At 39.5% G+C, this 27597-nt stretch overlaps 5 protein-coding genes across 13 annotated transcripts in view; 3 read left to right on the top strand and 2 right to left on the bottom strand.

Moving 5' to 3' along the window:
• Positions 1 to 6611, top strand: part of LOC147151392 (uncharacterized) — a 7357-nt gene extending 746 nt beyond the window's left edge. The window contains exons 2-7 of one of the 4 annotated variants that reach the window (XM_086024204.1): positions 3093 to 3431; positions 4041 to 4160; positions 4385 to 4443; positions 4510 to 4624; positions 6226 to 6394; positions 6475 to 6611. In XM_086024204.1, coding sequence (XP_085880330.1) covers positions 3093 to 3431; positions 4041 to 4160; positions 4385 to 4443; positions 4510 to 4624; positions 6226 to 6230 — 638 coding nt within the window. In that variant the 3' untranslated portion in view covers positions 6231 to 6394; positions 6475 to 6611. Of the gene's footprint in view, positions 1 to 2112; positions 2201 to 3092; positions 3432 to 4040; positions 4161 to 4384; positions 4444 to 4509; positions 4813 to 6225; positions 6395 to 6474 lie in introns of those variants that run through there. The other 3 variants (XM_086024203.1, XM_086024205.1, XM_086024202.1) reach the window with 3 other exon arrangements.
• Positions 6612 to 8826: 2215 nt separating this feature from the next.
• LOC147151391 (uncharacterized) lies at positions 8827 to 11246 on the top strand. Of its 3 annotated transcripts, none has more exons than XM_086024201.1 (6): positions 8827 to 8971; positions 9061 to 9153; positions 10088 to 10438; positions 10550 to 10675; positions 10876 to 10919; positions 10995 to 11246. In XM_086024201.1, exons 1-6 carry the CDS (start codon positions 8926 to 8928, stop codon positions 11124 to 11126), a joined length of 792 nt encoding a protein of 263 aa, XP_085880327.1. In that variant the 5' UTR covers positions 8827 to 8925; the 3' UTR covers positions 11127 to 11246. The 3 variants fall into 3 exon arrangements, with proteins under 3 accessions (XP_085880327.1, XP_085880326.1, XP_085880325.1); XM_086024200.1 differs by having other exon boundaries at positions 9061 to 9261; XM_086024199.1 differs by having other exon boundaries at positions 9061 to 9417.
• A 2242-nt stretch (positions 11247 to 13488) lies between these two features.
• LOC147151390 (uncharacterized) lies at positions 13489 to 16061 on the bottom strand. The gene is made up of 4 exons (XM_086024149.1): positions 15980 to 16061; positions 15567 to 15902; positions 13996 to 14331; positions 13489 to 13620 (listed from the first exon to the last, which is right to left on the bottom strand). Exons 1-4 carry the CDS (start codon positions 16020 to 16022, stop codon positions 13538 to 13540), a joined length of 798 nt encoding a protein of 265 aa, XP_085880275.1. The 5' UTR covers positions 16023 to 16061; the 3' UTR covers positions 13489 to 13537.
• A 1137-nt stretch (positions 16062 to 17198) lies between these two features.
• Positions 17199 to 20784, bottom strand: LOC147151389 (uncharacterized). Of its 4 annotated transcripts, none has more exons than XM_086024145.1 (6): positions 20723 to 20784; positions 19405 to 19474; positions 18984 to 19325; positions 18577 to 18918; positions 18380 to 18505; positions 17199 to 17752 (listed from the first exon to the last, which is right to left on the bottom strand). In XM_086024145.1, the coding sequence occupies exons 2-6, from the start codon at positions 19472 to 19474 to the stop codon at positions 17505 to 17507; spliced, it is 1128 nt and encodes a 375-aa protein (XP_085880271.1). In that variant the 5' UTR covers positions 20723 to 20784; the 3' UTR covers positions 17199 to 17504. The 4 variants fall into 4 exon arrangements, with proteins under 4 accessions (XP_085880271.1, XP_085880273.1, XP_085880274.1 ...); XM_086024147.1 differs by lacking the exon at positions 20723 to 20784 and adding an exon at positions 19963 to 19981; XM_086024148.1 differs by lacking the exon at positions 20723 to 20784 and having other exon boundaries at positions 17199 to 17633; positions 17709 to 17752; positions 19405 to 19914.
• A 2776-nt stretch (positions 20785 to 23560) lies between these two features.
• The window catches only part of LOC147151388 (integrin alpha-6-like), a 13066-nt gene continuing 9029 nt past the window's right edge, over positions 23561 to 27597 (top strand). The window contains exons 1-6 of the mRNA XM_086024620.1: positions 23561 to 23718; positions 24864 to 24985; positions 25064 to 25143; positions 26235 to 26505; positions 26664 to 26783; positions 26866 to 27079. Of these exons, the coding sequence (XP_085880746.1) occupies positions 23561 to 23718; positions 24864 to 24985; positions 25064 to 25143; positions 26235 to 26505; positions 26664 to 26783; positions 26866 to 27079 (965 nt within the window). The remainder of the gene's footprint in view (positions 23719 to 24863; positions 24986 to 25063; positions 25144 to 26234; positions 26506 to 26663; positions 26784 to 26865; positions 27080 to 27597) is intronic.

Genomic DNA, 27597 nt, shown 5'->3' with positions numbered 1-27597 from the left:
GCTGTCTAATCATTAATTAAAACAAACATACCCTTAAACAATCATTATCAAAAATTGTTGGTTGATTATTCAATACTTTTTTATTTTTGTTAAAAGGTTTTTTTCGGTAGTGACTGCAAGATTTTTCGGTAGTGACTGCAACATTTGAGTTCGACCGTGTCCCTCGGGGAGTTCTGTGGGGGATGCTTCGGGAGTACGGGGTACCGAGCCCCCTGATAAGGGCTGTCCGGTCCTTGTACCACCGATGCCAGAGTTTGGTCCGAATTGCCGGCAGTAAGTCGGATTCGTTTCCTGTGGGGGTTGGACTCCGCCAAGGCTGCCCTTTGTCACCGATTCTGTTCATAACCTTTATGGACAGAATTTCTAGGCGCAGCGGAGGTGTCGAGGGGGTCCAGTTTGGTGGCCTCAGTATTGCATCTCTGCTTTTTGCAGATGATGTGGTACTGTTGGCTTCTTCAAGCCGCGATCTCCAACTCTCGCTGGAGCGGTTCGCAGCCGAGTGTGAAACGGTCGGAATGAAGATCAGCACCTCCAAATCTGAGACCATGGTCCTCAGTCGGAAAAGGGTGGCGTGCCCTCTCCGGGTCGGGGATGGGATTCTGCCCCAAGTGGAGGAGTTCAAGTATCTTGGGGTCTTGTTCACGAGTGAGGGTAAGATGGAACGGGAGATCGACAGGCGGATCGGTGCAGCGTCTGCTGTGATGCGGACCCTGTATCGGTCTGTCGTGGTGAAGAAGGAGCTTAGCCGAAAGGCGGAGCTCTCAATTTACCGGTCGATCTACGTTCCTACTCTCACCTATGGTCATGACCGAAAGAACAATATAACAACGGATACAAGCGGCCGAAATGGGTTTCCTTCGCAGGGTGTCCGGGCTCTCCCTTAGAGATAGGGTGAGAAGTTCGGCCATCCGGGAGGGACTCAGAGTCGAGCCGCTGCTCCTCCGCGTCAAGAGGAGCCAGTTGAGGTGGCTCGGGCATCTGATTAGGATGCCTCCTGGACGCCTCCCTGGTGAGGTGTTCCGGGCATGTCCCACCGGCAGGAGACCCCGAGGACGACCCAGAACACGCTGGAGAGACTATGTCTCCCGGCTTGCCTGGGAACGCCTTGGGATCCTTCCGGAAGAGCTGGAGGATGTTGCTGGGGAGAGGGAGGTCTGGGCTTCCCTGCTGAACCTGCTGCCTCCGCGACCCGACTTCGGATAAGCGGGAGATAACAGATGGATGGATGGATATTTTTTCCATTTTCTAGTGCTTTGTGCTGTACTCAGGGTCGCGGGGGGTTGGAGTTGATCGCAGCTGACTTAGGGCAAAAGCACTGGACTGGGCAACTGTCCATCACAGGGCTCTTCATCATTGAAAAACTGTGGTTTCGCCTTCCAAATGAAAATTTAATTGGAATGAAAACCATTTTTGTAACATACATTTCCCTGTATGTATGATCCCTCTCTCTCTATTTTTTGACAGACATCCGGTGGTCTTTGTCTTTTGCTCCATGCTCTTCTGACTTTCCTTTGCTCTCTGCTGGTTAATTCATTGGGAGATTTCATCTTTCCTTCTTCCTTCCATCTCTTATTTCTTTCTCTTTCCTTTATTAAATATTCTTTGGATTTCACTGGGTCATTGTAACCCTTCGCCTGTACTCTGCCTTTGCTAGGCTTTTTGGCATTTTGGTGTTTTTCCCTTCAAATTAAGATAAAATATGAAATAGTATATTGTTAAAATCAGAGAGATCTATGTATGACATATGTATCTGTGCATTAAATTATTTAAAACTTACTTTATTCAAAAATAAACATCATATTGTCACTACCGAAACCATTATGTCACAACCGAAACCTTTCTGTATGCTTCTGTAGTGACTTTCGGTTTTATTTTTCCCTTCAAATTAAGATAAAATATGGAATCGTATATAGTTAAAATGAGAAAGATCTATGTTTTACATATGTATCTACGTAGTATATTATTTAAAACTTACTTTATTCAAAAATAAACATCATATTGTCACTACCAAAACCATTGTCACTACCGAAACGTTTCCGTTGTGACCGTTTCCGTGGTGACGTTTTATGATAGTTGTTGGCGCCGATGCATAATCCCACTCAGTCAGACGTGCACAGTGAGCAGCAGAGCGGACGCGTGTCGCCCGCGGCACTATAAAGGAGCATTTCGAAGGAAGAGGGCAGCTTTAAAAATCTGAAATGTGAATAAATTGGTTTGCATCAGCGATTGAGGATTAGTATAGAAGAGGATGTCTTGTTTTGTGTTCATAAAGTCAGTTTAAAGGAGCAACACACGACGTGCTGATACCAACGACATCATAGCACGCTAAGCACAATGTGCACTTCAACGACCACTCGGAAAACATAAATTCTAAGAATATAGAGAACCATTTCGAAAGCAGAGGGCAGTTTTAAATCTCAGAAATGTGAATAAATTGGTTTGCCTCAGCGACTGAGGATGAGTAGAGAAGAGGACTGTCTTGTTTTGTGTCCATAAAGTTAGTTTAAAGAGTAACACACGACGTGTTGTACAGCATAGCATAGCATAGCATAAAATAATAAGCCAATCACATTCGTGTGCATTTCAGGGACCACTCCGAAAACATAAACTCTAAGTATGTACTGTATTACAAAGGCCACATATAAATGTGTACAGTACATTACACACACACTTTGCTTGCACAAATTTGAAATATTTCTGTCACTGTTCTGAGGCCCTTTTGCGTTTTTGTTCTTTAGGGAATAAAAATTGTCTACTACAGAAAGAATGTTAATAATTTTAATAGATGTTTTATGGTATTCCTCTCATTAGGATTTGTTGTTCTAATGAAAAAATATATTACATATGAACAGTATGTTGAATGTATATATCCATCTTGTGTCTTATCTTTCCATTCCAACAAAAATTTACAGAAAAAAATATGGAATATTTTGGAGATGGTTTGAATTGCGATTAATTACGGTCAATTCATTTTTAAGCTGTGATTGACTCGATTAAAAGTTTTAATCATTTGACAGCCCTAATTTGTACACCATGTGTCGCAGTACACGTTATTATTTTATAATTGTTGATCGGCATTCATGATTCCACAGGTGTCATGATGTCCAACTACACTCTTACGCAGTGGCCAGCAGAGTTGGGCCCGCTGCATCAGGGGGACCCGGTCCACCTCATGTGCTCAGTGCTCTTTGACCAGAAGAACGACCTGAGTGTGGGACGGCACAGCGTGCACTGGCTGAGAGCGGGATCCCGTTCAGGCCTCATCCATGCGGATGGAAAGACAAATGAAGAATGCGACAAGATGAGTCCCAAACGGTGCATCTATAAGCTCCATATCAATGTGAGCGAGTCGGATAGCGCCACCTACTACTGCGCTCTGGAGGCCTGTGGGAACTTAATGTTTGGAGATGGAACAAAAGTGGACTTGCATGGTAAGTGCTACTCTTGCTAACTTTCGCAGTATCTTCGATTGTTGGGCAGATGTACTCTGACTTCAGGGCTTATGACCTCCACCAAGGAATTTGATCAGTTTATCAATCTGTGTTGAGTTTGAACATGACATGTCAATCAATTGTTATCAGAAGTGTTAAATCTGTAGGAATCAATTAGTACATTTTCAAGAACAAAATGGTAGCATTGTGAGAACGAAGTGGTAAAATCAGAAAAAAGATGTCTAGTGACAAAGTCGGAAAATTAAGTCAAACAGTATTGTATTACACTGAAAAAGTTTCCATATCGGGAGAATAAGGTTGGTTAATTAATGTCAAGTCACGAATAAAAACATATATGGAAAAAGCAATGGGAAAAAAAGTGGGGGAATCAATGATGCAGGAACAGTGCGAACAAAGTGTGAACAGTTCACTTCATTTGAAGTATTAATATTTTCGTAATTACTGTGCTAAGCAAGGTGACCTTAGATCAAAGTTGTTTTGGTGCTCATCAAAATGATGATTTCACCTCACGATGTCTGTTGGCTTTTAGTTCACCTATTGTTTAGTGAGGACCATCACGGGTGTGGCTCCTTTCTTTCATTTCTTTAGAGAAAGTGATGCCAGTTGACAGTTCGGGAAAGGAACTTCTTCTGGTATTATCTTCCATCTTGGCCTTAAGTCTTCTGGTCATCGTCTTACTGATCAGCGTCATCGTGAAAAACAACACAGGTAATGTAAAGCAGCGTTTCCCAACCCTCATTGAGCCAAGGCACATTTTTGATTTTGGAAAGCTCTTACATCACACCACCAAACAAAAATGAAAATAAATAATGTTCAGACCATGTAGGTGAAATTGGCTAATTTGTTTGGAAATCTGAGTGATGTCAGTCACTGATGCCACGCCCCCTTTTTCATATCATACTCAAATTCATTTTGACTTTTTCGTTTTACAGCCTCTGTTTCAACACAAAGCAAGAACTCTGGTGACTTTCAAGGAGAGCCGACATTAAATGTTTGTAGTCCTTCATTAAGTTGCGTTATTGTTTCAAGTTGTTAATTCAACGTTTTTTTCCCGCAGAGAGATGAAGGCGCCCGCCTTAACTCTGCTGTGATCTTCACCGTGGTGGAAAGCAAAACTCCAGATACAGCAGAGAGACGGAGAGTTCGCTCGCGACTTGACCAACCGCTCCAACGTACTGAAAGCTAACTCACTAGCACACGAAATGCTAGTTATATAGCACCGGTATTGTTGTCTTTATTTGGCAGAAATTTAGAACTAGAAAAATAATCATTGTCTATTTTTTTTAGGTTACTCTTGTTGGTTGAATGCCTGCATGGTGATAACAATGTATCTTGAATAAAATAGTTTCTCAAGATTGCAGTCATGCTGTACACTTGTATACTGTACATTGTATATTATTAAAAAACACACTTTCACCACCACGTTTGGAAAACAAGAATGGATGGATAACTTGACTGTACTGTATATAGGCTCTGCAGTTCAATCACCCAACCAGCATAGGATTATGATGGGTATTTACTCCCCATATTACATTGTTTCATCAGGCTTATGTGCTATTAACAACACATTTGAAAAGCCATAAAAGCTAGAATATGCTTATACAATTTCAGTGCTGACTTTCATCCATGGTTTTTGTGTCCAGTATATGGTAGTTACCAGAGCTGGGCACTTGCCCCCATTATTGCCGGTCCGGACGCGATCCTCCACCCTTGACCTGGGTACCCTTCCGGCCGCGACCCCCCCCCGCCCTTATTCATAAAAATTATCATCCCCCACCCCGTTCATCGGCCGATACCGCACAGCTGGGTATTGGAATCGGTATCGGGGCCAAAAAATGGCATCGGAACAACACTAATATATATATATATATATATATATATATATATATATATATATATATATATATATATGTATATATATATATATATATGTATATATATATGTATATATATATATATGTGTATATATATATGTATATATATATATATGTATATGTATATATATATATACGTGTGTATATATGTGTATGTATATGTATATATATATATATACGTGTGTATATATGTATATATGTATATGTATATATATATATATACGTGTGTATATATGTGTATGTATATGTATATATATATATACGTGTGTATATATGTGTATGTATATGTATATATATATATACGTGTGTATATATGTGTATGTATATGTATATATATATATACGTGTGTATATATGTGTATGTATATGTATATATATATATACGTGTGTATATATGTGTATGTATATGTATATATATATATACGTGTGTATATATGTGTATGTATATGTATATATATATATACGTGTGTATATATGTGTATGTATATGTATATATATATATATACGTGTGTATATATGTGTATGTATATGTATATATATATATACGTGTGTATATATGTGTATGTATATGTATATATATATATACGTGTGTATATATGTGTATGTATATGTATATATATATATACGTGTGTATATATGTGTATGTATATGTATATATATATATACGTGTGTATATATGTGTATGTATATGTATATATATATATACGTGTGTATATATGTGTATATATATGTATATATATATATACGTGTGTATATATATGTATATATATGTATGTATGTATATATATGTATGTATATATATATGTATGTATGTATGTAGTATGTAACAAGTAATATGTCTCATTATTGCAAATTGTTTCAGCAATATTACAGAAATACCTTTGTTTGTATGTTGTACAGTATAACGTTCATTGACAGACGCCACTGTGAGAAAATAATACAAACACACCGGAAGGTTTTTGTGAAATGGGTCAAAAACGAAATGATGCTTTCTGGAGGCACTGCTGCTTACTTGCTGAGACGACGACAAAATGCGGACGGTGCTTCATCTGCTGCTCCTGCTGATCCCGTAAGGAAGCAAGTCAAAGGCAAAGGAGTCATGTACATCACTCGTGTTAACATCTCTCTCTCATGTTTTGTTCTGTTCAGGATGCACAGGTCATCCCACTTTTACAACAGAGGCCACTGCAATTGGACAAAGCGTCTCACTGAAATGTCCCCACAAAACTACTCAAATTCAGGACTCTCTTTCTTGGATTCGACTTGCTCCTGGAACCTTCCCGGAAATTTTAGGTCAGATGTCAGCCAATGAAACGACGGGAGCTGGAAATGGGACATCAAGCAGTGGACGTCATATCACGGTCAAACAAGAGCAAGGAGTTTGTTCTGCAAATTAGTCAAGTGAGGAAAGGTGACATGGCCGTCTACTACTGTTTAAAATGGACAGCATGGGTTAATAATATGACATTTTTGACTGGAACAATCCCACAACCCAATTGATAGTAAACCAGGAATGAAAGAACCCAATAGAAAAAGCAGAAGTTCTCACTGGCAACAGGTAGAAAGCAAACACAATAAATACAAGCGAGATTAACAAGAATGTCTGGCATACACACTACGGAGAGTGACAATGACAGTGAGCAAGGTAATAATCCGACGTCGGCCGTCCACCACTGCTGTGCGAAAAACTCGCTGTAGCAACCGGCAGCAGGCTTTGTCCATTAAAACTCTGAATAAAAACCAAAACACACACTATAAAAAGAATCCAACTTGTATTTTGGGGTCTAAAACAGTCATTTAAGTTGAAAAACTTAAAAAAAAAAAAAAAAAAATTTTTAAAAAGCAATTATTAACATTAATAGCATCAAGCAAGTTGCTACAAAATAATTTGCTAAATGGTGCTTATTAATATCTTACCATTGGGGATGAAAACCAGTGACAACACTTTAAACTGTTTTATTAATTTTTTTGTTTTTGTTTTTAACATTCCATCAACAAATTGAAAGCGTCAAATAGAAACAGCACACAGAAGCAAAACAGCAACGATAAAGATAAACAACAAATACATTTTTGGGATGAATACATTTTTGGGATGTGAAATGCAGGAAAACCAAGCAAAACTTAAAAACATTCAGTTGAATTGCCCAACTTGACAACAACATGATGTATTTGGTTTTGCACTCAAACCACACTGTGACATTTTTGTACCTGTAGCCAGCAAGGAAATGCGTGTTGCATCATAAACGGTCATACACAAACTATACTTCACACGTCTCCAATCATTGCATCTCATCCTCACATTCATTTGTGAAGTTGTCATTTTTATCTATTACAGCAAAGCCTCTTTCTGTTACAACCCTGATTTGTAAGTTGTGTGTTTTTTTTTTAAATAGACCACAAATGCAAAAAATAAATAAATCAAGAATGATAGTGAAAAAAGGCTAGGCTGGAATTTGCAAAAGATTCAAGGGGAACATTTCTGACATCAAGATTAACCTTCACCAAAGTGATGGAAAGGCTCAACTCTGTCAAATAAAAGATCTGCAGATGATCTCAAAAAACAAGCTCATCAGTGAAACTCAGCCAATGTTGACGAACAACATAACGGCAACAGCTAAATGAACTCAGAAGTCTACAAAAACATTTCGTCAGGCAATTCAAAAAAAAAAAGATTCACGCAAACTGAGATCCTACAACATGCAGAAAGATATTGACCCAAACCATGCTGACGAAACAACAAAAGAGATAATCAGCGGAGAAAAGCGGAAGCTTTTAGACTAGCCAAGTCATCTGCTGACTTAAACCCCGCGCGAATTGCCTGCCGAATCGGAAACCGAAGGGTCAGCGGATCACAACTTGATGTAGTTATCAAAGAAAAAGCTTTTGCAATGACTCAATATTCAACCTCATACACATGAAACTATGTTAAGGCTGAAGTGAAACACAAATGTTAGATAGTGTCGAATAAATAACATGTTGTATAGGTAATGTCAATGTGTCAAATTGATTGCGCACTGTACCAGCAATATTGAAAAAAAAAACAGAAATATACCCACAACCAGCATCGGAATATGGCTGATAGTTGCTAGCCAAATTATTCCATTGTTCATTTCTGCCGTCTTTCCTAATATTTTCAAAGGCATAAAAGTAATGAGATAGCACAATTTCAATGCTGTTTTGGATTTTGTCAAAACACTCCAACCTACAGTTTGATGTACAATAGAGGAACTGTGTAACCATACTTCAATCTGGCATTAAGAGAAACAATAAAGGGCATATAAATCTTGTCTTGGAATAATTCAGCGCAAATGCTGCGTGGTTATCAGTGAAGCGAGGAGCGTGTGGGTTGTATTTCATTTATCAGAGAAATACTGCGGAATGAACAGATGTCGTGTGTACGTCATACATACAGTGTACGTACTGTGAGAACATAATGCAGACTTATTGGAAAGTTTTGGTGGACTGGGTTGAGCCGACACAGGAAACAGCCAATGAGATGTCTGTGAAATAGTTTCCTCCCCTTTGGTGTGAATCCATTCAAGTCAATAAACCTATGATGCTGTCTGAAGGGACTGACTCACTTGCTGAGACGACAACAAAATGCTGACGGTCCTTCATCTGATGCTTCTGCTGCTCCCGTATGAAGGCAAGTCCGTGCTCAGTGACAACGGAGTCCGTTCCGAATCGTGCATCGCTCTTGTTTACGCTCTCAAATTTGTGTTTTGTTCTGTTCAGGATGCGCCGGTGGTCCCACTTTCACAACACAGACTACAGCAGTTGGAGAAAGAGTCTCTCTGGGATGTCCCCGTGACCCTGGCCTTGACCATGGTCAGGCTATTCTTGTTTGGATTCGACTTGTTTCTGGAGCTTTTCCTGAATCCTTAGCTCACACCGTAGCCTTTGATTTGTCAAAACATCAAACTGACAAGTCAAACGGTGGGGATCACATCACAGCCATACAAAAGCCAGGATTGTATGTTCTGCAGATTAGTCACGTGCAAAAAAGTGACATGGCAATCTACTACTGTTTGTCCTTCACAGCATGGAGGTATCATGTGACATTTTTGAATGGAATATTTCTGCAGGTCATAGGTAATTATGGAAAAACACAAGTCTATGACATATCTCAATGACTGGTGAAGATATTAAAAGCCCATTTATACTCCCTGAAAGCAATTGATCTTGAGTTTTTGGAGCATAAATTTGAACACAAAAATCCAAGAAATTGTTTTATTACATTTGTTACAAGTTCAATGTGCCAGCCCTTGGCTCACACGGCATACAAACGGTTGTTGATGAGAGCTGAAGCTCTCGACTGACTCTTCTGATTGACTTTTGGGGGGGGCTCCCTGGAAGGTGTTTCAAACGTGTTCAATGATTTCAGTTGAAGAAAATTCTTTTTCAGGGGGACAAACCCCCCTCCTCCTTCAATGTCGCATGCCGTTTCTGTCTGGTGGCTGCTTCAAGAATTTGATCAGAAATCTGAACACGTGCCCACAAATCATTATCAAACTCACAGACACAAAACGCCGTCTCCTTTCCAGTGAACGGCATTGGCAGTAAATAGCAATGAAATCAGTGGAAACCACGTTTTACGCAAAAAAGCAAAAACAATGATTGTTAGATAACAATGACCTGACAAGAGCACAGCAGGAGAAAACTTGAAGCAAAACCGGGTTTATCTTGCTAGCATTACCACTTCCTAAGATATGAGTTTTTGTAATTCAAGTCACTATACTTAAAGGTGACTTTTGTTTTTCAGACGCCCCAGAAGTAAAACCCTCTGCCTTTACTGTCACTCAAGACTTGTGGTCTGACGAGGGCCGACCAAGACCGTCCATGACCTCACGGTGCTCGATCATCTCCCGCTCTGGGAATGAAATGTGCACAGATGGACACAAAGTTTACTGGTTCATAGCTGGAACAGAAGGCACAAATCCCAGCTTCATTTATGCTCATGAAGAATGTGAAAAGGTTCAAAATGGCTCCAAGCAGAAATGCGTTCACGCTTTGTCAAAGAATGTCAATTACACTGATGCCGGAACGTATTCTTGTGCGGTGGCCACATGTGGGGAGATTTTTATGTCAAATGCAGCCAAAGTCACCATTAAAGGTAAATATTCACTTTCAGTTGTGCCAAGTGTGGACTTCAAAAAGTGTAAATCACTTGAATTGCTGTAATATTTTCTTTTCTTTTCTTTTTTTTTAAATCTTCATGATCTAGATACCAGCAGGTGTGATTTACACATTCTTGCTATTTTTGTCTTGGGAACTGCTTTGGCCTTAAACCTCATCCTGTCGGCCTTCCTCATATACAAGATCAAGGCAAAAAGTTGTTTTTGCTGCAAAGGTAAGGGAAAATGCATACAAAGACTTGAAATGCAAAAGCCATTTAGCGGCATTTAGACAAAAATCCAGCCACGCCTAATTAGGTACACACACATGTAAGTACGCATTTTTAAAAAGTCATACGACATAAGTTATTTTACGGAGCTTGTGGATCCTCTTTAAGGGTCACTCCTTGATGGACTTTCTTTCTCCACTGTTCAGCTTGTCTCCAAACCCATGACGAAACATCCAGTCATGTGCAGCAGGTCAGTTGAAAAGTTCTGTGCACGTTTGCTCCCTTTTCATTTTTTTCTCTTGACACACGTGACTTGTTTTGTCAGAGAAACCAGGACTCTTTGGTTTATGCCGCGCCGACAACCCTCACCAGGAAAAGTGGCAAAGCGAGCCAAACGCATACGCACACCACTGAGGAGTTTACCACGTATGCCGACGTCAGTCTTTGTGAATCCTAACGAGGTTAAAACGATACAATGCTCAAAATCTTCAGCGTCCCACCTTTTGTGTTGAGTCCTATAATTTGTGATTTTACAGTACTGCAAAGAACCATGAATTAAACTAACACTGTTCAATCATGTGATCGATCGTAATCTGAAAAGAAAGGTTGTTTTAGTGATCAAATAATGTTTCAAGGCCCTATCCACATACTGTAGCGTGTTTCCTACACAAGTGAGATACATATAATTAAACAAACATTTAAAGCCATTTACAAACAAAATAATTTAAGATATTTAAAAGCAAAGTATGGTCTCCGCAACCCTTGTGAGGATAAGCGGTATAGATAATGGATGGATGGGAAAGCAAAGTAAAGAAATGAAAAGTTCTGTACTAAAATTCTGTTAATCAGATCAGTTAGATGTAATGATAAGAAATATATATTATACGAGTACCCAGATCGTAAATGTGATGATAATGATTAATAGTTTTGGACAAGTTACTTCTGTTAGAGGGGAAGTCAACCCAAACATGTTTTTTCAAGAATGTGTTCTGTGGAGGCCCACTAGATGAAACACAGCATTCTGATTAATATTGTGTTTGTTGAATATGAGTTAAGCAGCAAAATCCACCCGTTTTTAGCCATCTCCGGGGACAAATGCTCGGGGCTCAGGTAGCGACCAATCACAGATCACCTGTTTTCTAAAGCTGAGCCATGATTGGTCGTTATCTGAGCCCTGAGCAAATTCGATGTCACTTTCAATTGGCAGGAGTAACAAAATGGCCAGCCCCAGAGATGGCTAAAAACGGGTGGCTTGTGCTGCTTAACTCATATTCCACAATCACAATATTGGTCAGAATGCAGTGTTTCCACTAGTGGGCCAGCATTGAACACATTCTTGAAAAAAAATATGTTTGGGTTGACTTGCGCTTTAAGAAAAAGAAAAAAAAACAATAACAACAAAAAATACATTTTATAAATATGTCAATGATAATGACGAATTTTCATCCCTAGCAATAATGAATATGGAAATCTTAGCCTTTTGTAGTCAACACTTCAACATGTGCTTCACATGTAAATTATTACAAGCATATTACTTTTATTGTGTTAATTTTCAACATGTTTTGTCACTTAAAAAATACGTCTTGAGTTGAATTAAATGTAAACAGCGTTGTTCTGATTTCATGCCATTCAACCTGGGCTGAAGTCAAAGGGAGCTGCAGTGTTCCTTCCGCCTTGCTCTGACTTTAAGAATCATTTGGACAGGAAGATGAAATCTACTGAGGTCACACTATTTTTTTTCACTTTACAAACCTCACCCACGACAAAACTTCAACTTTCCATACAGCATCTGTGGCAGAAGTTCTCAAGTGTGAGTGTGTGTATGGGTGTGCTTTTCTGTGTTGAGTAAGTGTTTACGTGGCTTTTCTGCAGGTACTCCAGCTTCCTCCCACATTGCAAAAATATGGACAAAAATATCTGCAAAATGCATGCTCTTAACCCTTTATAGGGCAAGTGACTATTTTTGGTAATTTCTGCATCCTTTGAAAATGATCACCCTCTTGTACCTCAGAGAGGTCAAGAACCATGTGGTCCTCACTCAACCATCCAGAAGAGACCCCACATCACAAATCACATGGCTGTGATCTAAATGATAAATTAATTCATTATTAAAATAATGAATTATTAATTATATATGTTTTAGATTTATTCTAACTCTGGTCATGACCCCCAATAACACTCTAAAGTAGATTTTTATTTTTTTTTATTTCATAGTATTTCAATGAGTGCCCTTTAAAGGGATATCATATTACATTTTTATATGCATGAAATAGAGATCCACTATTTAACAACAACGGGATAAAAAATAACTACATTCTATGTTGTTGTTTTTTACCCCACAGTAAAAAGGGCTCTCTTGTATAAAAAATACCATTCAAGGACAGCACAAAACTGCAGGACAAGTAACCAACAATAAGCACAAAAACTCATTTTGTGCATTTTTTTGCAAAAATCAACTCACACAAATTGAAATATTATTGAGGTTCTATGTTTATCCATTCAAAGAACTCTCAGTACACTATCTGCTCTCAATAAAAAGAATACATGGGCTTTACTCATAAACAAATCAAGTATAAATAGTACATTCGATACCGTTACACAATTAAAAGTTGACCAGTGGGACATATTGTCATAATATTTAATAGCATGCATTTACGTAAGTGTACCTATGCTCCACTTGCACACTAAAGTCTTGCCTGAAAACTACCAGACTACCGGGAGAGTGATAGACTGAACTAAACCAAAAAATGTCACATGTATGAACCAGGTATGAAAACCCACATGAAGAACACAAACGTGAGCCGAATGAGGACAATGAATGTTGTGTGACAATTTTCAAGCTTTTACTTCCAAATAAATTCATGAAAACTAGACCATGACAACGGCAACCACAATCACGGAGGAAGCCAGCAGAGCGCCGAGCATGATGCTAACTGGTTTCAGATCTTGTCCTGAAATAGAATAACACAGGAAAAATTGCATGAGATATGCCACAGCTGACTCTGATTTGATGCATGCAAAACTTGCAAGGTATAACGCTTTATTGTTTAGATTATTATTTTAATGTGTGGGGTATTGGGTTAGCTCTGTTGCTAACGCAACAACGGTCGTGTTTGCATTGTCATCTTTGTGCCCCACATGCATGAACAATCATTCTGATGGGTTGTTTTTTTTTTTTTTTCTGTACTGTATTTGTTTGCCAAATGGTGAATTTGTGCTTTCATGTTAATGCCAATGTTAGTTTCCTCTATATCATATTGCTGTGGTTTCTACCAGAGATGTTATCAAGACTTGTTTAGGTTGAGGTGGTGGACTTCAATACATACGTGTCTCCACATGAGTTCCTTGGCCAAACAGGATCTTCCCACATGTTGCCACCGCACAGTAGTATGTCCCACTATCAGATGAGTTCTTTATGAGTTTGGACAGATGGTAGACACAGCTCCCTCTGGTCTTTTCATCACCTCCATCGGTGTAAATGATGTGTGGGGAAGAGTCATCTAATCCGGATTTGAACCAGTACACGCTGCGTCCGTCCGGACACAGGCTGACATTTTCCTTGCTGTCCGAGAGAATCGAACACTGGATCGTCACCGATTGGCCCGTCTCGACAGACTTGGCTTGCGGAATTTGCTTTACGTAGAAGGACTTGTGTGCGGGATCTGCTACAGGTTATAGAACTTTTTAAAATGTTTCTAAATAATATGCACCAGGCTACTTCCGGATGGCAGAACACAAGTGATGAGCATGGCCTGAAGTGAAAAGGGTGACAAAGCTTGTTGTCTTCACCCAAAATGTTTCTTCAATCGAACTGGTGCGGATGATCAAGCAATTTTCACACTGCACTCACTCTGTGTGAGGGTCACACGGCAGCACAGAATGACAACAACGCCGGGATTGCCAGAATGCCCATATATGGAAGTGGTGACGTAGCAGCACCAGGAAGTAAAAACTGAGACGTTTGCGGTTGCAAAAGAAAGTCCTGACTTTGGTCATTTTAAGGTGGAAAAGGAGACACACCGCAATTATTAAGGCTAACTCTATTGTGCTCATGCTATCAACTGGTAATAAGTTCGCCAAAATAGTATTTTTTAACCACTCCGCCAGTTCCTCTCCTATTGGATGCTCCTGCCTGACAACACGGTGACGCTGCTCTCAAATAGAGCATTTTTCCAATTGGAGGCACATAGTTTTGATTTAGTTTTGACTTTTTAAAAATGTTTTTAATTTAGTCAGTTGTAATTAGTTTGTAGAGCAAGTTTGTCATTTTTTAAATGCTTCATTTTTGTTTAGTTTTTCTTAGTTTTTGTTTATTTTAAAGTATTTAAAGTGTTTTGAGTGCAAGATAAAAACAAATTCTCAAACGACAGACCGTCCAATACTGAAATAAATCAATTTCAAATGAATCCTGAAATCTCATGTGTGATATTAATTGACAAAGATTGTTACAAAGGACATTTTTGCTCTAATTATTAGTTATGTTTAGTTAGTTAAAAAAAAAAACATAAGATGTAGTTTCAGTTAGTTTTGGTTTAAAAAAAAAAAAATGTTTAGATTTTATTCCGTTAACGAAAATGATTTGTTTTCATTTTAGTTTCGTTACTTTGTTAGTTTTCGTTCACTATAATGACCTTGATGCCCGCATGTGTCCACATACACAATGAACGGGTTCCTCGACAGTACGCCGTGCGCTGCTGAGTGCAGAATGAAAAGGGCCTAACTCAAATGGATGTCATAAGTAGTTGAACAGAGAAGATCGCAAGACCGCACTAAGATGATCATTCAGGTCATTTTCTAAAGGTGCCATCGAAGAAAGTCTTTTGCCACCCAGAAGTACGTGCAACTTCATGGTAAAAAAATGTCTCCTAAGGACAGTGAAGGAATGAACACACTTTACCTTTCACAAGCAAACGCGTACTGTCAATGAACCGCATGTTGTATGAGGTCCCAGCTTGGCAAGTGTACATCGCTTCGTCGTCTTTGTTCACATTGGTGACGTTTAAAAAGTAAATGTCACCCACGCGTGCGCTTTTGAATCTGCCGTTCTTAAACTGACCTCGTAGGGATAGTTCTCCAAAGTAGCCCTCCACGATCGTTTCAATCATTAAACCGACCTTGATCTTGTACCAGTAAAATATGTCTCCCATATTCTCGGAGCGTGGGCATGCAAAAGAGACGTTAACACCAGCTTCCACTGTGACCAAAGACACCGGCTGCTGCGCTTGAATCAGGGCTGAGAAAATTAAATGGAAAAAATATTTTCAAATCTGAGAGATATTGCAAAAGTAACGCTACCAATGCGGCACTCACGCAGTGTGCTGAGAAGCATGACGGCAGTCAGTCTGGTCGTCATTTTGACAAACTGAGTGTTGTCTTTGCACTCAGTCGCAAGGACGTCTGAAGTTTGCACACTATCATGACACTTAAATGCAGAAAATTGACTTCCGCTGCATTTTTTTCTGAGCAAACTAGTGACCCATTTTTCCTGAGCGTCGCATAAGCTCATGGGCCTGAAAAAAATGGTGCTACGTTCAGCTCGCACTTCATAATAAAAAAACGGCCAGTTTGGATTTTATGAAGTTTATATGATTTTCCATAGATGTTCATTTTGTGTGATGCATGGCCACAATGTCAATATTTCGAATAGGCTTGCAAACTTCACCTGAGTTTACAGTTAAGTTACAGATCCCTTCTTTTTACACCTTTTTTTTCCTTTTTTTTTTACAAAATGTTGATTTGCTTTTTTGTTTGCTTTCAGAAAATCCCTTTCAAAAGGACACATGTTCAAATGTACCTTTATGACTTTAAACACAGCATTAATTTATCTCCAAAGTAACAAATTCCACATATTTACTCTGTCCATCGCGTAAAGAAATGCCTAAAAGTGCATACTTCCATTTTCTATAGCACCTATCCCAACTGACCAAGAGGCAGGGTACATCCTTACTCCACAGGTGTCAAACTCCGGTCCTCGAGGGCCAATGTCATGCATGTTTAAGGTGTTTCCCTCCTCCAACACACCTGATTCAAATAATCAGGATAGTTGCTGATTAGAATTATGTGTGGGATCTGCTACAGATCAGATATTATAATTATTATAGTATAGTATTGTAATAATTATAATCAGCAACGATCATGATTGTTTGAAGCAGGTGTGTTGGTGGGAGGGAAACACCTAAAACATGCAGGATAGTAGCCCCCGAGGACTGGAGTTGGACACCTGTGCTGTACTTGTTGTTAGTCAATCATGGGGCCCTAAAACCAGTCACACTCAAATGCACACCTATGAACAATTCAAAGTTTTCAATGAATGTATATAACACAGAGACACACACGCGCCTACTTGTTTACTCGCTTATACACGCAAAGAGTTGAGGCCTCCTGGCGCAGTTGCTGCGTGGAAAGTCGTAGCCGTCTTGTGGTTGATGATTCTTCAAGTTGAAACAAGACAGAACACTACGGCTTCACTTTGACTTCAGCCTGAGCGGAATAAACATACAACATTGTGAAATCATAACAACACTAGATATTTGTTTCAAGACTTATTTATTGTTTGAAGTTCGACGCACTGCATAAACATCACCGCAATACATGTTGAACATAAGCAATAAAATACAGCAATACATTTGTAATAGTTTTCAGGAAAAGCGCGAGCACATGATGAAGCTTTACTACATGACATCTACAAATACAACCTCATTACCGGTATATTGACATTATTTTTAATGAAGAAACTTGATCATTGTCTTTAATGATTGATTTAAAACCATTGTGATAGGTTACTTTTCTTGAGTAACTTTTTCAAAACTATACATCATTGTCATTTCATGAGGATTTAGTTACAAAGACGGACGTCGCTATATGCACTAAATTCTTCTGGACTTCTCACATTCATCTGGCTTGCTTTGACACTTTTCCTGTTGATGATTTTCGGTGCAGAATAAACCAAAGAATCCTCGTCTCTCTGAGAAAACAAGTCAGGTGTGTCACAAGAAGAAGGTGGAAAGGGAGCAAACATGGGGAGAATTTTTCTAGTGACCTGCTGCACACCACTTGATGTTTCTTCATGGCTTTGCGGACAAGCTGCACAATAGAGAAAGAGAATGCATTAAGCAGCCGTTAGGAAGCTTGGAGGTCCCCAGAATAATTTGCAATAAATCATGTAGTAACATTAGAAAAAAATGTATGCTATATGGGGACCGCCACATCAATCAATCACTCCTCTCTCATTGTAGCTTTGGGCCAATTAAAAGCTCATATATATATATATATATATATATATATATATATATATATATATATATATATATATATATATATATATATATATATATATATATATATATATATATATATATATATATATATATAATTTTTTTTTTTCATCAATAGTCTTTTTTCACTTTAGAGAAAAAAGGCATTGTGTCTTATAAACCTTATAAATATGTAATAAGACTGCTATGAAGTTGTGTTTTTAAAATTCACTTGTCAAAATGTTAAACTTTCTTCCCTTGTTACGTTTGACTTTAATGTCATAATATTAGGACGTGTTTCCTGAAAAATGAGCAACTTTTTCAATTCCTTTAACATTTAGGGGTACACATGGTAGTTTAGTTGCCGTTAGAGATCTAACGAGCTGATCATTTCTTCCCGGACACAAAAACGTTTGACTACCCTTAGTTATGATTAATAATGTGCAGAGTTTCTTACCTCTGCAGCAAAAACATCTTTTTGTCACGCTCTTTTTGATGAGGAAGCTTAAAAAGATTAAGCTTACGGCCAAAGCTGCACCCAACGCATTGATAATATCCTGGTGTTGATCACAACCGTTCAGCACTGGATGATACAAAAAAAATAAAAAAATAACACATTAAAGCACACAATGATACTAAAGATGAAATATTTACCTTCAGTGATGACTTTTGTTGGGTTTCTCATAAAAATCTCCCCACATGTGGTCACAGCACAGGAGTATGTTCTGGCATCGTAGGAGCTGACGTTCTTTGAGAAAGCGGGAACGCATTTCTGCATCGAACCTTTTTTGACGTTATTACATTCTTCATGAGCGTAAATGAAGCTGGGATGTGCCTCGGCTGTTCTAGATCTGAACCAGTAAACTTTGTGTCCATCTGTACATGTTTTTTTCCGAAGCGAGGAGAGGACTGAGCACCGTGGGGTCACGGACAGTCCTGGACGGCTCTCGTCAGACCACACGTCTTGAATCCCAGAAGCTGAGTTAATGTAATTATCTATGAACAGAAATGTAACAAATGAGACATTTGAGTGTCATCCCAAACTGTCTTACTTACTTTACCTTTGACCTGCAGAAATGTTCCACTCAAAAACAAAACTTCATCTTGACTCGCTTTCAAACAGTAGTACACCGCAATGTCCGTTTTCTGTACTTCACTAATTTGTAGAACAAACTCTCCTGGCTCTTGTTTGGCTGCGATGCGATGTCCACTGTCGAAAGTCCCTTTTTCAATTGCGGTTGAATTCAAAGTTGACGTTCCAAATAAACATTCGGGAAAGGTTCCAGAAATGAGTCTGATCCAAAAAAGACTCCCATGCAAACGTCCATCACGGTTACATTTCAGAGAGACACTTTGCCCAACTGCAGTCATCTCTGTCGTGAATTTGGGAGACACAACGCGTTCTGAACAGAACAAAACACAAAACAGACATGTTAACAAGTGTGATGTGCATGACTTGATTGTCTTTGAGCATGGACTTGCCTCCGTATAGGATCAACAGAAACAGCAGATGAAGCACCGTCGGCATTCCATCAAGTGAACAGCAGTCCATCTAGACAGCACCAAACGTTTGCTGACTTGAATCGAATCACACCAAATGAGAGGGGAATATTTCACAGACAGCTCATTGGCTGTTGTGTGCTGGCCCAACCCAGTGGAAAATTGTCCACCAAAACTTTCCAGTGGGTTTGCTTTATGTTCTTAAAGTGAATCCTCTCCATGACCTTTATATTAATTAAGCATTAAGCAGTATTTTTCTGCTAAATTAAATATATTGACCATGAAGAATTTGTGCTGAATTGGATGTTCTTTATTGTTTTAATGACATACTGCAGTTTGGTTACACTATTTCCCTATTGTAAGATTAAATGTAACTGATGAAAATCAGCATTGAAATGTTTTTGTCCCATTTTTTGTCAGGTTTGGTCTGTGTTGGTTTTAGTTTTGTTTTCTCAGTATTTCTTTCTGTCTCGTTAATGATTATTGTGTCCACCTGTGTGCATTCCACCCCCTAGTGTTAGCCAATTAGCTCCTTCCTACCTTGTGTGTCTCATCCAGATGTTTCTCGTTGTCTCATCAGTATACCTGTATTTAAATTCCTAGCTTTCGTTCAGTCCTTGTCGGAGATTGATGCGGTTTTGTTTTGTTTCTCCTAATGTTGTGTTTGGTTTCTTTGTTACTTTGAGTTTGGGATTTTTCAGGACTTTTTTTATCCTTTTTTTTGGTGAATAAATAGTTTTGTTCAGTGGGCCCTGCTTCTCCGGCCTCCTTGCATTTGGGTCCTCTACCCCACCATCCTGACCCTAAAGTTTACTTTTATGCCTTTTAATATGTTCTCTTTTAACCCAGTTAGTAGACAACTCAACAGAGCAATTTAGGGAGTGAATACCTTCTCTGAGACCCCTATTCTTTTTGTTATAAAAATTGCCTCTAACAATGCGTGTTATACGATAGTACCGGTATGTTTTCAAAAGTTTAGTTTCAAATTCAAAGTCAGTTTGATGTTCCGCTAAAAGAAAATCGTTTGCCGTGAAGTCTACTAGCCAGAGGCTGAGCTGTTTATGGAGTAAACAAGTGTCTAAAGTATGAGGCAGCTACACTTCCTGTCCCTTACCTAATTATGTTCTATGTGGGAACTTGGCACACCGCAGCACTCTAGCAGAAATTAATTAAAATAAGAATTCATGTAATTTTTTACAAGCTGCCAGCAACACAACACAAATGGGTCTGCAAGTGGAGAATCACTTCATTAGTGTATACGTAATGTTTAATGGAGATACATTCAGTTTATATTACCCACCGAAAGTACTGGAAGAGTGAGGCCAATTCAGGGGTGGCCAAGTCCGGTCCTCAAGAGCCACAATCCAGCCTGTTTTAGGTTTATCCTACTCACCTGATTCAAATCATCAGGCTCATTATCAGGCCTTTGCAAATCTTGCTGATGAGCTGATCATTTGAAACAGGTGCGTTGCCGTAGGGTACAAAAATGTCAAATTATCTGTAATAAATAATAATTGCAATTATTTTTGTTCCCATATTTCCAGTAACTTCAACATTATTGAGCAAACTATTGTTCTTGACTTCTAATTTCAAAAGCACACAATCCATCAATTCGTTGTATGTCATAATGTGATGACATGATTAAACATTTATTTGGTTTCGCCGTCACAACGGCCCTCTGAGGGAGGCTGTAACTACAAAGTGGCCCATGACAAAAAATTAGTTTGACACCCCTGCTCTACAGTGTTCAAGTTAAGAGATGTTCTTGGTCAGTTTAAAAACGTCTTCCTCCTGATGGAATGCCTTTGTTGTTTTGTCTGTTTCAGAGCTTTGTCTTGCTGCATTATGAAAGATCTCATTTTGGTTGCAACTTTTCTTAAATTTGCAGGCAAAATGTTTCTGTAGACTTATGTTCTCATTCTGTTGCAAACATCAGGTTGGTCATCGATGCTACACCAATTCTATTTTAGCAAAATCCAGCCTTTTCATCGTTATCATTATGTTGCTTCTTTTTACATTTCCGCTCTTTGTAATCTATAGGAAACAAAAAAAGGGTGCAAAGAACTTTATAGGGTATTGTTACAATCGGAATTGACAGTAGTAGTAGTAGACTGTGTTAAAGGAAAAATGACATCTTCACATATTAAGTAACAGTGATGGTGAGAGGGCGAGAAGTGTGAAGTAGTCCGTGTATGACTGTTTATGATGCCACACGCACATCACTTCCTGACTCACAAAAGGTGCAAAAATGTCACAGCGTAGTCCGTTTGCATTATCAAATACAAGAGGTTGTTGTGTTGTTCTCCCGTGTCACCACAACTCAACTGAAAAGCTTTTGAACTTTATGCAAATAGCCACACATGCTGAAACCTGCAGCAAGCATATCTACAAGGACCTGCTTGGGTAACGCATGTTTAAAAAACTAGTACACTTCACATTTTGATGTGAATGTGTGATCAGAATCAGAATTAGAATCATCTTTATTGCCCAGGTGTGTTGAAACACACGTTAAAAAATGTGATGGAACTCTTTTTTTTTTTTTTTTTTTTTTTTGTAAATTGTTTTACAATTTCACTATAGAGCCTTTCGCCTCCACTTCAGACACTTTCAAATATGTGTCGATGTTTCCCGAGTGTTTCCAAAAAGGACAGCACATATTTTATACTGCACACCAAATGCTTAGTACAACTTTTAAGGAGAGTTGATGGGTAAAGATTTGTGTGTGTCCAAATAAGAAATATATCACAAAATCTTACAACACAGATGAACACAAAAAAGGTCTCATCATTAACAATATAATACTTCTCCTGCTCATCTAAAATTAGATACATTATACATACAGTATATTTCAAAATATTTATATTTTGCATTTTATTTAATTCTTTTTGGGGACTGTGTTCTGTTTTTTTTGTTTTTTAACTCATTCACTGCCAAAGACAAATTTATTTGTCTTTTCAAAGTACAGCCATTCAATCCCAGGAATTTATTTATATATTTTTTCATTTTTTTTCAAAGTCCCACTACAGTGATGACTAATAAATGATTAGAAGGCCTCAGACAAATTCTAATGTCTTTGGCACTTTCTTCACTGCATTAATCTGCCCTCACATTCCCTGTCAATAGCCACGTTGAACGCTATTCTGAGTAAGCACACTAAGTGGTTGGTCAAAGGCCCATCACAAACCACTTCCATCTATCAGGTAGGTGCTGCACATACTGCTTTACATCAGAGTGTGAAGATACAAATATAGCATGCGAACGTTGGATGGTATATGAATTGGTTTGTAGCCTGAAGTGGGGAGGTGGGGCGTTGGATGATAGAAAGAAGAGATAGGCTTAATGTCAAAAAAAAAAAAAGTTACACATTTGGGCAACATTTTGGAATATTCAACATGCTTCACTTGGGGATTAGCCACATCGAGTACAGTGTTAGGGTTAGGGTCAGGGTTATGGTTAGAGAAACTCTCACAGCACACCACCAAACAAAAATGGCACAAAAAGCATATATAGTATACTGAAATAATCATGATCTCATCTCCATTTAGTCACAAACTGACTCTGGCCCTGCTTACGTGAACACAATGCGGATATAATCACAAATATTCCCATGCAGTCACCATTTGCAGACTACGTTCATACATTTATCTGATACACAAGTACTGTATATCAAGGTACAAGTTTGGCCATCTTGGTGAACTCATAGGTATACCTTCAATCTCTGTATTTCCATCAGTGCAAAAGTAATACATAATAACAACAACATAGTAAAAAGAAAGATTCTAATGTTTTGTACAGCCAAGATGAAGAGATTTGTTTCCACGAGTGGCCAATATAGCAGCTGTGGTCAAACACCCGACAATGTTTACACAACCAGCACTGCTAGCAGACATTTTCGTGAAAGGCGTGTCTCACGTTTCACTTCCATTGTAACATAAATACGTTTAATATTAACTCCAGTTATCAACTCATAAAGTTGACGAGAGCAACGCGGGTATTGCGAAGATGAATGGCAGGCAAACACACCTTGCGTGTCCGTGCCAACAGTCAACACCCGCAACGGCCAACCCTTTTATATGAGGCTCATGCGCCCTTTGCTGCCATACAGTGTGCGTAGATCACGAGACAACGCATTCTAATCATGGAAATGTTTTGGTACACACTGTGTCTGTGGAGTGTTAATGTTGCTGCTTTCAACCTGGACATCCAGAATGTCATGGAGAAAACGGGACCCCAGGGCAGCCTCTTTGGGTTTTCTGTTGCTTTTCATCAGCAGCTGAGTCCTGCCAAAAAGAATTTGTAAGTGATACTCAGATCTGTGGTGACATTTGATATCTTTTATTCAGTTTCGTTTAGTTCTGTATACTATATTGACCCAAAGGGAAACTTAGCTTGCAGGCAGTTGAGAAAGTTTAGAAACATTTAATGCAATGTAAAGAAGTCAAAACAATTCAAGAAAAGGTACTCATCCAGACAAGACATGGGCAATTGACAATTGTCTAATACACCAATTAGAGTAGTTAAATCCAGATTTGTTTTAATGTTAGGTATTGACAAATCACATTTCTGATGGATTACTGTTATGCACTTTATTTGGGAGTCAGCCTACCCCGCTTTGCCCTCCAACTGGAGCACATAAGAAGGAGAATATAACACAGAATCAGGTCTCCTTCCACCAGCTGCCCGTGCACTTAAGTTTATTTTATTATGCTGTTATTTGGATTTACATTTTTTTTCACCTCTTTGAGCTCCTACGTTCCTGCCTGGTGGCTCAGGTCAGCTGACCAGCTGCTTTTTGAGGTACCAAGGTCTGAGTGGAAGGTCAGAGGGAATAGAGCATTTTTTTGTTAGTAGTCCCATGCTTTGGAATGACCTCCCTCTGCACTCCCTCACTGTCCATTTTTTAGACTTGTCTTAAGACCCATTTGTATTCTTGCGCTTTCAACTTAGTATGAGAATCTGCACCAGTGTTCGTGTTTTTTGTTGTTAGTTTTATATTTTGTGTTGGATTTTTATGTGTGCACAGCACTTTGAGTTGTGTTTTTTTAAAGTGCTCTACGAATTAATTTGTAATTAATTAGTTTTATCGCTCTGGGGGAAAAGGAGTCCTATTGATGAGTCCTATTGATCCTACATGATGGGACTCTAAATCATTAGTATGAAAACCTCAAAGCAGTGAGGAAAAGGAGTCCAGTATGGCTTTGGCTTTTTTGAGGACCGGCTTCTAAAAAACAGCCATCTAATAACCTGTCAGCTATGAGCTTGCAAGCTAGCTTCACAATATGAGCAATGTTCCTATTTACTGTCACTGCAGTTCTCCTAGACTAGGCAATAAACGCAAAACAGAATGGATCAAACATTGATCAAATAGGGACATCTGTTTACTGTCTATATTCAAATAACTTTTGAAATCAATGATAATTCCACTGTGTGTTTGTCCTCAGGTTGCTTGTCGGATCCCCAAAATCGAAACATCCGTACCTGGGGAATGTTACCGGTGTTGTTTATCAATGTGATCTTAGTGTGTCTTCCAAGCATTGTCAACCCATTGACTTTAACCATAAAGGTTGGATTGTGTTTTATACTATAACTACATGACAGTTGGCTGTAAAGACAAACTTCAAACAAATGTCTTTCATCACAGAGTTCCTTGAAAGCAGTGGTATGAATGGCCAGTGGATGGGAGTAAGAGTGACAAGCCAAGGTCCTGGTAAAAATGTCATGGTAAGAAAACACACACCGTTCCCACATCTAATTAAGTGTTCCAAGGAGCTACTTTATGTTATCTGGTGCTCTTTGTCCTGGCGGGCACTCCCCAAACAATAACACACACGTGGGAACTTACTAATACCTCTGATCATTTGCTTTTAAAAACAAGACGACCATAGTTAAGCAAGAAACGGTACTATACTGTTTGTTAGAATTGGAACTAGAAGTGGTTCACAAGGCTGACTTTCACCCAACGAGCACCAGATGGACTCCTACCCAGTGACTGTAGGTGACTGGCTAACTTGTATTTATATGCACCCTGAGATTGACAGATGACAAGTTCAGAGTGTAGTTCATGCCCATTATGAACTGGAAAAGGTTCCGGCTTTCCCGTTATCATGATCATCATATCAACAGATAAAAGCCTTGGAAAATGAAAGGGTAGAAAGATTTCTTGTCCCCTTTTCCCCCACGATCAACTATATTTTGTTTGGAATGAGCCCCCCTCGAAAATGTCTACCTCAATCTGAAATGTGATCGGGCAAGATGGTCAGATAGATAACTTGGGATCCGGAGTGAGGACACCATGCAGGGCCTTACCCTGAAATTAGTACCAAGGGAAGAGTCATCAGCAGCTTTCGCCCAAGCACACCCTGAAAGAGCAACATGAGTCCTCCCAGTGATACCGGCAGGGACAATCATCAGTCTCCAGTGCTGTGTGTACTGAGTCGGAGGTTCTCAAACTTTTAGGGTCCAGGTCCAAAGTTAAGGTACAGAGTAAATATAGGTTCGCACTTTTTCAAATGAAACAAAACAGACAACCACGCTATCGCTCGCGGCCCCTCAGAGGTCTGTGGACCCTAGTTTGAGAACTAGCTAGCTACTGGCAATATCGACCTATTAAACTCCAAACTCATTCCTCTCCAAAGAAACAGCTACCTGGGTTAGTTTGCCACCCGAGGTTCACAAAGTAGCCTTCATGTTCCATTTACTACTCAACATTCACAATTCTGTGCTCATCCCAGGATTCTCCACCGACTCCGGAATGACACTGCTCAAGGGAGGTGATCCTCCCAGTCAATAATCCTGACATCTTTCACTTACAGACTTGTGCTCATCGGTACCAGCAGTGGAGTCCAAGCCCAGGCCTTTACACGCCTCGCCTAGTAACGGGCCAGTGCTACATTATAGGAGACGGCCTGCAGGTGGGGACTGAGGAAAGGACGTGGAGAAGGGTGGTTTGCGATGCCGAACACCTGAACAGACGTCAGAAAAACCACAAGTGGTTTGCGTACTGCCAGCAGGGTCACGGTGCATCTTTTGCTAAGGACAACAGATCTGTGATCTTCGGAGCACCGGGCGCTTATCAGTGGAAAGGTCTTATATAATGATTACGGTATTAATCAAATTGTTACAGTGGGACCTTGATTTACAACTTGAAAAGCTTGTAAATTGTGCTCTCGTAGGTCAAGGTATCACTGTATTCTAATTCTCATTTTGCAACTCTGATTGTTCTCGTGGGATTCCGTCAAAAGGAATAGTGCGGACGGAGCTGCTGGACAATCTGGACATCTTCGGTGAACTTCCTCGAGAGACTGGCAATATCGACCTATTAAACTCCAAACTCATTCCTCTCCAAAGAAACAGCTACCTGGGTTAGTTTGCCACCCGAGGTTCACAAAGTAGCCTTCATGTTCCATTTACTACTCAACATTCACAATTCTGTGCTCATCCCAGGATTCTCCACCGACTCCGGAATGACACTGCTCAAGGGAGGTGAGCTTACCATTGTATCGGGAGCCCCCAGAGGAGGGTACAGTGGTCAGGTGGCTTTTCTTAAGGCAGACCCTTCGGCAAAGAGAAACTTGTCTGTAGAGTTGGTCCTGTCTGGTCCGGGGTTGGCCTCCTCCTTCGGATACGACGTTGCCGTGGTGGATCTCAACAATGACGGGTTTGTGTTGTTGATAGATGTCCTTAATTAGCAAGAGTTTCCATCCTACACCATGATCCACAGCGTTCACATTGGATTTGGGTTTTGTATTTTATCAAGACAGTCCTAATATTCATACAGTGCTACCTTGACTTACGAGTGCCCAAGTGTTTTTCGAGTTACGAACCATCACTCAAACAATTTTTGTTTGTTTGTTTGTTCGGGTTTTTTTGCTGCATACCCTGAGCCAGTGATGCACTTTCAGAGAGGAGGGCATTCCGTCAGACTGACGGACCGGTCTGTCAGTCCGTCAGTGACGGACGCCTGTTTTGCTCATGATTGACAACTGACGGGACACCATTTATAATGGATGGACTGATGAATGACAGAAGTGGGTTTCTTCCGTCAGTGTAATCGTCACTAACCGCGTCTGTCAGTGACGGGCTGTTAGTCCATCACTGGTGGACGTCCGTTTTTCTGATGTTTTTGGGGGAACCGACTGACGGACCAACGGACTACTGACGGACTAACTGATGAAC

This window comes from Filicampus tigris, chromosome 2 (assembly GCF_054856515.1).
Source record: "Filicampus tigris isolate MCC_2025a chromosome 2, RoL_Ftig_1.0, whole genome shotgun sequence".
NCBI classification, from domain to species: domain Eukaryota; kingdom Metazoa; phylum Chordata; class Actinopteri; order Syngnathiformes; family Syngnathidae; genus Filicampus; species Filicampus tigris.
This window is presented reverse-complemented; position numbering and strand designations above follow the sequence as displayed.

Excerpts from the sequence above, each read along its gene's own strand:
- LOC147151391 (XM_086024199.1), top strand. The coding sequence starts at position 8,926 with ATGCTGACGGTCCTTCATCTGATGCTTCTGCTGCTCCCGTATGAAG. Across the intron at positions 8,972-9,060 it reads TCTGCTGCTCCCGTATGAAG|GATGCGCCGGTGGTCCCACT; the intron begins GCAAGTCCGTGC and ends TGTTCTGTTCAG. Across the intron at positions 10,676-10,875 it reads AAGTTGTTTTTGCTGCAAAG|CTTGTCTCCAAACCCATGAC; the intron begins GTAAGGGAAAAT and ends TCCACTGTTCAG.
- LOC147151389 (XM_086024145.1), bottom strand. The coding sequence starts at position 19,474 with ATGGACTGCTGTTCACTTGATGGAATGCCGACGGTGCTTCATCTGCTG. Across the intron at positions 18,919-18,983 it reads AACATTTCTGCAGGTCAAAG|ATAATTACATTAACTCAGCT; the intron begins GTAAAGTAAGTA and ends TTCTGTTCATAG. Across the intron at positions 17,753-18,379 it reads AAGATGTTTTTGCTGCAGAG|CTTGTCCGCAAAGCCATGAA; the intron begins GTAAGAAACTCT and ends TCTATTGTGCAG.
- LOC147151390 (XM_086024149.1), bottom strand. The coding sequence starts at position 16,022 with ATGACGACCAGACTGACTGCCGTCATGCTTCTCAGCACACTGC. Across the intron at positions 14,332-15,566 it reads TACGCGTTTGCTTGTGAAAG|ATCCCGCACACAAGTCCTTC; the intron begins GTAAAGTGTGTT and ends AACCTGTAGCAG. Across the intron at positions 13,621-13,995 it reads AGGAACTCATGTGGAGACAC|GACAAGATCTGAAACCAGTT; the intron begins GTATGTATTGAA and ends ATTCTATTTCAG.